The sequence below is a fragment of the Cryptococcus neoformans genome, chromosome 5 (assembly GCF_000149385.1).
Source record: "Cryptococcus neoformans var. neoformans B-3501A chromosome 5, whole genome shotgun sequence".
Taxonomy (NCBI): Eukaryota; Fungi; Basidiomycota; class Tremellomycetes; order Tremellales; family Cryptococcaceae; genus Cryptococcus; species Cryptococcus deneoformans.
This window is the reverse complement of record NC_009181.1, coordinates 461008-471007: the sequence shown is the minus strand read 5'-3', so window position 1 is coordinate 471007 and position 10000 is coordinate 461008. Positions and strand designations below refer to the sequence as shown.

Below are 10000 nucleotides of genomic sequence, written 5' to 3'. Positions count from 1 at the left end.
TGGGGAACTTGGCCTGGATAGCAGTCTTGAGCTCCTTGACAGTCACGTCGCGCGGGTGCTTGTTGGCGAAGTCGAGGTTGATGGTCGGCTTACCTGAGGCAGACACGGTGATCGCTACCATTTTAACTCCGTTTGTATCTGGGAAAGAGGCGTATGGAACAGGTTCTTCGGTGACGAAACTTCGTTGTCCCCCCTTTCCGCGCACGACCACCCGGCTGCAAGCCGACGCGTTCTTCCGGACTCATTACGTAACATGTTGGCTTTGTTTATGAGGTTCGGGATTGTGGGCAAAGTGCTCAGGCAAGTTATGCATATGACATGTCGGTAGCATGGCACAAGCAGATGATGATGCATGCAGGCCACTGGATGGGTAAATGGGTACTGCCGGACGTGCATGAATATTATTAATCGCCTGGAAAACTGGACACGGAGCGCGTCATCGCATGTGTGTTGTCACCAGCAGCTGGCCTCGCTGCGCTGTCAATCAGTTATCTTTGATTTGGTTCAGTTAGTTATCTTTGATTTGGTTGATAGCTTGACGGCCAGGCAGATTCTTAATCTCCCAATCCACATAAGTCTATTACATCCTCCTGCAGCCATGACAACACCAGCCCCAAGTGGTCCTTCGCGACTACCCCCACACCTCGCTGATCATTTACCTCCGCCTTCAACTTCGGGCGACTCCGAGTCCTCAGCTCAACAACCAGCTGCTGGAAATGGTTTGGAGACTGGCCTTTTGAAAGAGCTGGCCAGAACATCCTTGATTGAGAGCCTCAATAATGTATGCTTAAAGACATTCCTTGAGGCTGTAACTCGCTGACTGTGTAGCAGGTCCAAGGAGCCAAAACATTGATCCTCGATCCGGTCCTGGCAGGCCCTCTCGGCCTCGTAACAGAGGTGGCTCTTCTCAAGGTATGCATGAACCCTTTCGCCATCAGGAGCTGACTCTCTGTGAAGCATCAAGCTGTAGACAAGATGTTTTGGTTGGAAAGGGGACCCCTAAACGTCAACACCCGGAACGTCGTCTGGTTGTGTCGCCCAAAAATGGAGTTCATGAACATCATTGCTGGTGAGCTCATTGATATATGATTTATTTCCTAGCTATTGACCTCTGTTCTTTTCTTTCTTTCACACAGAGCAAATACGGTCTCAACAGCAGAATCCCTCAGCTGCAGGACCTCTAACTTACACCATTTTACTGGTGCCAAGAGTAACTGAACTGTGTAAAAAGGTATTAGAAGACCAAGGAGTGGCTGGAGATGTTACCTTGTCAGAAGTACGTAGGTCTGTCACGATAGGTCTGGCCATTTCTGATAAGACATGCAGTTCAATCTTGGTTTCATTCCTATGGAGGACGACCTCCTGTCGTTGGAAATGGAGGATGTAGCTCGTGATATATACCTAGTAAGTCCATCATGTCCTGTATAATACCTAATGCTCATTATGAATCAAGAATGGGGACGATACTCCCATACACTCCTCGTCTTTAGCCCTAATGACATTTCAGCGCGCCTTTGGTGTTTTCCCGCGGATTTTGGGCAAAGGCGATGGCGCAAAGGTATTTGTTACCGTGCATTTACAGTGGAAGATCCAGCTGACCATTTGCAACAGAAGCTCACAGATCTTCTGCAGAGGCATCGTAGCTCTGACCCTTCACAATATAGCGAGATTGACTCCGCTGAGAAGGTAGACGGCCTGATCATCATTGATCGTTCGGTAGACTGGGTGACACCGATGTGCACCCAATTAACATACGAGGGTATGCTGGACGAATTTATGGGTATAAAAAATTGTGCATATCAAGCTTTATGATGCTCCGCCTGCTCTGTGAACTAACACTATCCGTATAGCCCACATCGAGGTGGACCCCTCCCTTCTTGACCCCAATCCTACCGGTACCAATTCGCCCCCCTCTACTGCTCTGCCGTCTGCCACCGTAACAAAAAAACGAAAACATCATCTTACATCTCAAAAGGATGCTCTGTTCCAGGATATTAGAGATCGAAACTTCGCTGTTGTCGGATCAAGGCTCAGCAAATTGGCTAAACGTTTACAGGATGATCGTGGGGTCGTCAAAAATCTCAGGAGTGTAACTCAGATGAAAGAATTCGTGGGAAAGATTGGCGGCATGAAGGGTGATCAACAGGCCTTGAAATTGCGTACGCTTCTCATAGACACCCTAGGTAGCAACCGGCTGATTGTTGTTTTAGATACCGAATTGACTGAGACTTTGATGCGAATCACTCAGACGGAAGAGTTCAATAAGAACCTTGAAGCCCAACAGAACCTTGTGGCAGGCTACGACACCTCGACTCAACTGAGCAACATCGAAGACTTGATGTATCAGCAGATCCCCTGGCAAACAGTTCTCCGCTCGGTTATTCTCATGAGCCTGACAACAGGTGGCATCAAACCAAAGAATTTGGAGGTGTTCAAACGAGACTTTCTCCAAGTATACGGATATCACCATCTCCCTCTTTTGATCAATTTGCAATCTCTCAACCTCCTTGTTCGTTCGCCTTCATTGACGTCGCAAAATTTCCCGGCACTTCGGAAATCACTTCGATTGCTTGTCGACGACATTAACGATGCGGTCCCAAACGACATATCGTATGTTTACTCTGGATATGCCCCATTGTCTATCCGACTGGTGCAATGCGTAACTCAAAAGAATGTCATCCTCTCGGGCCCTACGGAGGAAGGACCGGGAAGACAGGTGCTGCCAAAAGCGCACCGTATATCCGGCTGGAAGGGTTTCGAGGACGTGCTGGCAGGTATACCCGGTTCTACAGTGGATGTAAAGCAAAAAGTCGAACGAGTTCGATCGGATATGGCAGGTAAGTGTAGTGGGGAGGTCCAGTAACTTTACCTGACATCATATCAGGGCATAATGGCGAGCAGTTCACGACAACAGTTGTATTCTTTTTGGGTGGCTGCACTTACACCGAAATATCGGCTTTGCGATGGATGTCAAACCAGACCACAGGTCGCCGATTCCTTGTTGCTACTACAGGCATTATTAATGGCAATTCTGTAGGTCAATGATGAGGTGAATGGATAGTCTACATGCTGATTACTCTTAGCTCATTGAAGGCTTTGGAGACAAGATGCCTGTCCCATTAAGAGCACAGGACTAGAGTATGGGAATGTGGAGATCGCATGCAATTAAAATATGCTTAAAGCCCCTTTCCAATCAATACACTGCCCCCCGAGTAATCCCCATCAACTTCCTTTAGCCGCCAAGCAGTGAGGACACCGTTGAAGTCTAACCGAAGTAGTACTGCAAACCATTTGAGCACCTGCCTCTTTGCCCGATCAAGACACTAGCAACTTACGTTGTTCAATATGTCGAGCCATTAAGGTGTCTGCTTCCAATTCTCTATCCTCCTTGTCCATTTGCATTTTGCTTTTGGCACTCTTTTTCGCATTCATGGCAGCTGCTGTGAAATTCGCTTGACGGGACATCATTCGTGAGATTTGAGCCGCTCGCATTGTTCGAGACAAAGAACCTCCACCATCTACAACTGACTTATCTGGATCAGCAGCCCCCGGATTTTGCGTGTCCAAGAGAGCGCCGAAGAAATCAGTAAGAAGCTCATGCAGCCTCTGAAGATCGGCGTAAGCTGATGTGCTACTATTGGGAGAAAAGAAACGAACATCATTGATTTGTTGAACCGCTTGCGCTCGTTCCTTGACCATCTTCCCTACTTCTTCCCCATTGATGCCTTCCATCAGCAATTCTGGCAAGACATCGCCACCCCAGCGTTCTACCAGCCCTGTGAAGCGCCTGCATGTATCTAGGATGTCACGGATGACTGTCGCCAAGTTGAAATCGGCAATAAGGAGCCCTTCTCGAAGGAAAGAGAGGTGAAGAGTATGGAGTTGACTGTTGTCTGGAAAGTCAGTGCCAACGAATTTTCAAGCCTGTGCCAACTGACCGAAGAGTTAGAAAGTCCAAATAGACGCCTTGCGCTTTGTTTGGCGTTGGAGGTACGCGATTGGATCTCAGTGTCTGGCCATCGCAAGGCATTGAATACGTATCTGAGAATGGAGAACCCGCTTCTCTCCGCTCGCCGCTTTCAGTTACCGGCGTTGGGATGGCAGTACGAATTTTCGTGGCTGTTGGAGTTTGGCGCACGGAGATGGAGCCTCGCAAACTTGATCCTCTCAAAGAACCTCCCAGTACAGGTGCTGGAAGGACTGTCTCTAGACCGAGCTGCTCCAACAGCCTTTTATGCTGCACGTCAATGATGTCAGTCATGAAATGACTTTGAAGCTGGTCGATGAAGAATAACATGAGTCTGATTGTCCCCCAAGCAGCTCTACCCAATCTCCTGCGTGCCTCTACTTCTTCGTCTGTTCCCCCTTCGGTCACTCCAGTCCATTTACGTCTTTGGCGTTGAGCTGCGCTAAGCGCGGTCCAACAACTAAGTACCGAGAGATGAGTATGACGCAAGGCCGTCAAATAGGCTTGAATATCCGAGTATGCTGATAGAGCCTGAGGCGAAATGAACAGATCCAGTGGCCAGGTGACTGTTGTAGTTAGTATAAGGGGAGTTCCAAGAAGAGAGGATGAAAACAATGCTCGAATCGAGTTCCGGTGTTCTACGGTATCGCTCTTGCTCTCAATGTCGGTTTGTTTGGGTGTCTTGACAGGTACAGTAGGTAGCATCGCCCTCAAGGGTCCTTTCTCCATCTTATAATGTAAGGAGTCAAGCTGAGAGTCCAACTCGGCTGAGGTACCCACGCTGGCGCGCCGAAGAATGAGATCCAGGTCTTGTTCGCGAATGATGGATGACGACGAGTGAGGATTGGATGTGATGAGTTTATCCAGGCGCAATTGTGATATCCCACGAATTACGGCAATACAGTAGTCGGTTTTACGGAGAAGGAAAAAGCTTCCACTATCGGAAGCGAAGTAAAAATATTGTAAGCTTCTTCAAAGCTTTTTCTCCGACGAATATCATTCGACTCACAACATCTCAATGGATTCAGCTACTTGAGGGCCTGTTAGAATGTGTCTCCAAAGCCATCTGTGATCTTGTTAGCTCTGGTTCAAGTCAATGAAAGTTTACATACTCTCCAACTTCCGCCCTAGCCTTTTCAACAGCCTCTTTCAAGCCGCCTCCAACTTCTAGACTTTTCACGGCCATTAACTCTCCTCGCAGACTATCCACCAGACCTTTGGGCAGTGACTTTCCTTCTCTTTTCAATGTCGCAACCACACGGCCCACGTATAATGTACTTTCTCTGGTGTTTTCCCCGATTGAAGTGGGTAACATGTCGACGTTAAGGGCATAAACTCTATGCTGAGGCGATAATGGGTCCACCCCAACAGTGCGCCCTATTGAAGGGCTGGTCATCAGTGGCTCAGAAGGCGCTATCCCATGTAGAATGAATGACACAAGGTGGGTAAGGAACAAATCTTGCAGTGATTTGGCAAGGTTTGAAAATATATTCTGTAAGAAAGGGTTTCCAGTCTGCGATTTGAGGAGGATCAAATCTATGAGCCTGCCGGGAGACCAGCTATCCTCTCTCTCATCGAAAGAAGACAGTTGGTCCACTATTTGACTAAGGGCAGTCAAAGGTGCCCGCCACCGATCGAACGTTGCCACGATACTGGACAGTGGCACATAACCTTGCTGATCTTGAACCACAGCTGGGTCGAAGGACAGCACTTTGGCTTCTGTCTCAACAATAAGAAGCTCGTAGCCATTCAGCACCTCGATTATGCTTGCGGCTAGGGTCACGAGATACTGATTTAGCTTGATACTGTCACCTTTGTCATTCATAAAGACCTCTCGTTCCTTCCCTTTGCGAGAAGGGGGCAAGCTCTCCGCTAGTATAGCCTTCCGACCACAATCAATTGTATCATTGGCCCATGTTTTAACTTTGCGATACTGGAAGGCAAGATCAGCCAGTGAATTGAGGGACGCTACCTCTCCGGGGTGAAGATATTCGGTGAGCGATGGCGAAGCCTTGCAAGTGAAAGGTACTGCTGGGGGAGAAGGATAGGGAATGAAGAACGAAGAGGGGTGGCCGCTGAGAATTAGAAGTATCTCGGCGAGCATATCGGATGTGTGGAAAGATAACAAACAAGGCGGATGCCGGCCTATTATACTTGAGTTGGCCGGAGGGAGATGCTTAAAGAAACTGAATTTATTGATAAAATACTACGTGCGGCGTACTAGATCGTGTTGTTATCGTTGAGGCGCGTAAAAGGGCGCGATTTGATTACATATTGTGGAGCCTATATGAGAGACTAAATTTGCTTGCCCTTACACGTGTCGGGGGTGTGGTCAAGGGGTATGACAAGCGATCCGCATTCAGGACGCTTTTCGCTTAGCCTGGGTTCGAGTCCCAGCTCCTCCACTTTTTGTACCTCATATCTTGAGCCCACTTAATAACGTACGTAATAATGTATTTCGGAGTACCTCCACCCCTCCACCTTCCTTCACCGCAACAACACAACAGCCCGCTAGCCGACCGACGCTCTTCGTTCATTCTACGCTTTCAAAAAGTTGTTGATGTCCCCAGTCCTCTAATAACACTTCTCACGACCACTTAGATCTCCACTTTGGAGGCAGCATATTCTCGATATTCCAACCGGATAAGTCAAGATCTATCCTCCGCCATGGTCAGCAAAGGAGAGAGTCGGCAAACAAAAGAAGATGCCACAGCAAATGCACTCAACTCGCTTTCTAAATTTACTCTGTTTCGGACCAAAACGTGGGTTCAGATCATGGACAGGGGAGCATAGGCCACACAATGCTGACCATTGCGGAGTAGACGTCTTTACGTGATTGCCTCAACCGATAATATCCATCGTGTCCTAAAGATTGATCGCACAGATCCCAACACTCTCAATGTAGTTGAAGATACGACTTCCTATGATGAAATAGAGTTACAGCAACTTTTGAGGATGGTCAAGGATGGGAACAAAAGCCAAGGTGGTTTGGATAAGGTTATGGATTTTTAGTGCGTCTTGCCATTGTGATCATTACCGTCACAGCTTACACTATCAATGATTGCAGTGGACTCGTGGGATTTATTCGATTCACTACCTGTTGGTATATGATCCTCATGACAAAGAGGTCTGAGGTTGGACTGTTAGGTGGCCATTATAGTGAGTTTGGGAATGCTCAGAACGCTTTGAAAACTAAGCTGAGATGACATTTTACAGTCTACCATTGTGACGATACTACGGTAAGCTATGTCGAGCTTTTCAAAACAGTTTGCAGACTTACGGATGTTAAACATAGCTCTATCCTATTGGTTCTAAGGTTGAAAAATCCACACTGGAAACTAAGTAAGTTTGTGCATACTTATTATGATGCCTATTCCATCTTTCTGAGCTTACGATTATGCAGGATGGTTAATACGTTTAACCTCGTTGACCTTTCCAAGAATTTTTATTTCTCGTGAGGCAACTCTTCAAAGTCTCCAGTCGGATGTCTAAGTTCATTTCTTAGGTACTCCTATGATTTGACCAACACCCTTCAAACGAATCTGACAGTATCTGCGAATAATCGCCGTTGGAACACACGGTTTATGTGGAACCATCATCTCTTATCACCTGCGTTCAACCTCGAGGAACCACGGGGTAGAAGTAGATGGATAATACCTCTCATACATGGGTTTGTGGACCAAGCGAGTGAGCACGCCCAAGTCTTGTCATGGCTTGTCAGCTGACCATTTCCTTTGTTTCATTCAGAAATTCATGTATTCTCGCGTACTGTTTACCTCACGCTTATTGCAAGGAGATCCCGACATTATGCTGGAGCTCGATTCCTTACCAGAGGAGCCAACGAGCATGTAAGTAGGCTGTTAACATCATCATCCCAATCATTAACTGTGGTTAGGGCCATGTCGCAAACGAGGTCGAGACCGAACAAATGTTAGCCATTGCGTATCTTTATGTGATGAAAGCTTATTCATCTATGGTAGCGTTTCTGAGCCACTTTCAACCTCGTTTGGGCAGCACGACAGCTCTAGACCCGAGCAACCCCTCTCAGACTTCAGTGCCGGTTATGGGGGCTATACCAGTTTTGTGCAGTACAGGGGAAGTATTCCAGTGATGTGGCACCAGGAATCAAATCAAATGACCCCGAGGCCTCCCATAGAAAGTAGGTCAATCTTTCCGACATGCGTCGCAACGAGCTGGACTCATGAATTATCAGTTACAATCAAGGATCCCTTTTACACCCCTGCTGCCAAGCACTTTGACGATTTATTGGGCCGGTACGGTGCCCCAATATACATTTTAAACCTTATAAAATCCCGGGAATCTGTTCCCCGTGAAAGCAAATTGCTTTTTGAGTACGGGCAATGTGTCAAATATCTGAATCAATTCCTGCCAGAAGGAAAGAAGATGGACTATATCGCTTGGGATATGTCACAGGCTGCTAAAAGGTAAGTTCCAGAAATGCGTGAGAGAAGATGCTAAAATGACTTCCCTAGTGGACAACAAGATGTCATAGGGGTCCTCGAAGACATCTGCGAGGAGAGTCTTCAGGCCACCAACTTCTTTCATGGTGGGCCAGCTCGAAATGCCGTCGGGTAAGCCTTCAATTAAGCCAATAGGGAATGAACTAATAATGCGTGATTGAAGGGCTGGGCCGCATCGAGATCATCCACTTCTACAACATGGAATTCTAAGGGTAAACTGCGTTGACTGTCTAGACAGAACAAATGCTGCCCAATTTGCCATCGCTAAACGAGCTTTTGGTCATCAATTGTATGCTCTAGGGTTCCTTGCAACCCCCTATCTTGAGTTCTCGTGCGACGCAGTCGATGTCCTAACGGAGATGTATCATGATCACGGAGACAGTAAGTGGACGTATGCTGTCTGAAGAACCGTAATCCTAATCAGTAGAGAAGCTCTGGCTTGGCAGTACACCGGCAGTGCATTGGTCAACCGAGTAGACACGTACAGGAGGACGAAGGCCACTCAATGGAGTAGTCACTCACGAGATATACTTGAAAACATCAGGCGTTTCTATAATAATTCTATGCTGGGTACGCAACGGTTTCGTTGTTGGTTGTATCCTACTGATCATCTCGTAGACGGTGACAAGCAATCTGCCATAAACCTATTCGTGAGTAGTTTCTGCTGCTTTGTAGGCAGCTGGATTATACTGATTGACCGCAGCTCGGCGTTCAACCCTCGGTACCCACTTACGACCTCACGCGTCCAAATTACCGACAATGGTACCATCCCGCTCACTTAGAAGATCCAAAAGCGGATGATTTGGCTCCCATCAACCAAGTGTATGCTGAATATTACAAGCCTGATAAAATGTCGGAATTCAGCAACATGTACGCTTTGTAAGTCATCGGAACTTCCTGCGATCATATCGCTATTCGAGGTTAAATTTTCTTTAGCAATATGAATTCTACCTCAAGATTCCATGCGTAAGCCGTTGCTATCTTTCCTACAGATAAAAACGAAAACTGATCATGGATTATTGAATGCCAACAGGAAATCGAGGTATGACAATGTGTCCAGCCCATTCGAGCCTCGTGAACAATCCAGTCATAATTCTGTCCCGAAGTGAGCTTCCGTTTGCTTCAATCAAAACAAAGATTCAAGATGGTAACCGCTATTTTGGCTAGCGCTCGTCGCATCGCCCGTAGGTGGGCCACCGTGGCCGAGACATCTGGATCACCACATCAACCTTCGTCGTCCCCAGACCGACCTGTAAGGCTCAAAACGATTCAGTTCGAATCCCCTCCATCTGCCATCGAACTATTCATCAGATCCCTGTATGACCCTCAAGATCTGCCTGAGCGGATATTGAATTATGAGTTTTACACCCATTATACCGAGTCAGAAGGCATCGATATGGTCTGCGAGGAACAGGATCTGGAGATGTACCGCATGGTAGCCAGGATGCAAGAGGGAGGAGACGAAAAGGAGCTTTTACATGGCACCGAAATGAATATGAAGTTGAGAATGAGCGATCCCCCGGGAGATAGCGGAGAATTGGCTGTGGAAAGC

General features: G+C 47.3%; 4 protein-coding genes and 1 non-coding gene across 5 annotated transcripts in view; 3 read left to right on the top strand and 2 right to left on the bottom strand.

Moving 5' to 3' along the window:
* Window positions 1-121, bottom strand: part of CNBE1760 (hypothetical protein) — a gene marked incomplete at both ends in the record, with an annotated part of 1446 nt that extends 1325 nt beyond the window's left edge. The window contains one exon of the mRNA XM_770368.1: window positions 1-121. This exon is cut by the window's left edge and continues 2 nt beyond it. Coding sequence (XP_775461.1) covers window positions 1-121 — 121 coding nt within the window.
* A 477-nt stretch (window positions 122-598) lies between these two features.
* CNBE1750 (hypothetical protein) lies at window positions 599-3137 on the top strand (the record flags this gene model as incomplete). The annotated part of the gene is made up of 11 exons (XM_770367.1): window positions 599-781; window positions 832-912; window positions 958-1069; window positions 1137-1276; window positions 1327-1404; window positions 1454-1558; window positions 1612-1792; window positions 1851-2159; window positions 2211-2837; window positions 2885-3033; window positions 3084-3137. 11 exons carry the CDS (start codon window positions 599-601, stop codon window positions 3135-3137), a joined length of 2019 nt encoding a protein of 672 aa, XP_775460.1.
* A 39-nt stretch (window positions 3138-3176) lies between these two features.
* CNBE1740 (hypothetical protein) lies at window positions 3177-6071 on the bottom strand (the record flags this gene model as incomplete). Its single annotated transcript, XM_770366.1, has 6 exons — window positions 3177-3280; window positions 3336-3606; window positions 3658-3886; window positions 3939-4904; window positions 4977-5033; window positions 5080-6071. The coding sequence occupies 6 exons, from the start codon at window positions 6069-6071 to the stop codon at window positions 3177-3179; spliced, it is 2619 nt and encodes an 872-aa protein (XP_775459.1).
* A 218-nt stretch (window positions 6072-6289) lies between these two features.
* On the top strand, window positions 6290-6372 carry CNBEt070. Its single transcript is given in 2 exon segments — window positions 6290-6326; window positions 6337-6372. It is a non-coding gene; the product is annotated as a tRNA-Ala (tRNA).
* A 262-nt stretch (window positions 6373-6634) lies between these two features.
* The window catches only part of CNBE1730 (hypothetical protein), a gene marked incomplete at both ends in the record, with an annotated part of 3474 nt that continues 108 nt past the window's right edge, over window positions 6635-10000 (top strand). Inside the window, 19 exons of the mRNA XM_770365.1 lie at window positions 6635-6729; window positions 6790-6978; window positions 7035-7126; window positions 7184-7206; window positions 7263-7309; window positions 7371-7421; window positions 7473-7654; window positions 7715-7815; window positions 7863-7897; window positions 7948-8126; window positions 8181-8412; window positions 8461-8559; window positions 8612-8829; window positions 8881-9018; window positions 9067-9098; window positions 9152-9327; window positions 9385-9414; window positions 9482-9553; window positions 9616-10000. The exon at window positions 9616-10000 is cut by the window's right edge and continues 108 nt beyond it. Coding sequence (XP_775458.1) covers window positions 6635-6729; window positions 6790-6978; window positions 7035-7126; window positions 7184-7206; window positions 7263-7309; window positions 7371-7421; window positions 7473-7654; window positions 7715-7815; window positions 7863-7897; window positions 7948-8126; window positions 8181-8412; window positions 8461-8559; window positions 8612-8829; window positions 8881-9018; window positions 9067-9098; window positions 9152-9327; window positions 9385-9414; window positions 9482-9553; window positions 9616-10000 — 2376 coding nt within the window. The remainder of the gene's footprint in view (window positions 6730-6789; window positions 6979-7034; window positions 7127-7183; window positions 7207-7262; window positions 7310-7370; window positions 7422-7472; window positions 7655-7714; window positions 7816-7862; window positions 7898-7947; window positions 8127-8180; window positions 8413-8460; window positions 8560-8611; window positions 8830-8880; window positions 9019-9066; window positions 9099-9151; window positions 9328-9384; window positions 9415-9481; window positions 9554-9615) is intronic.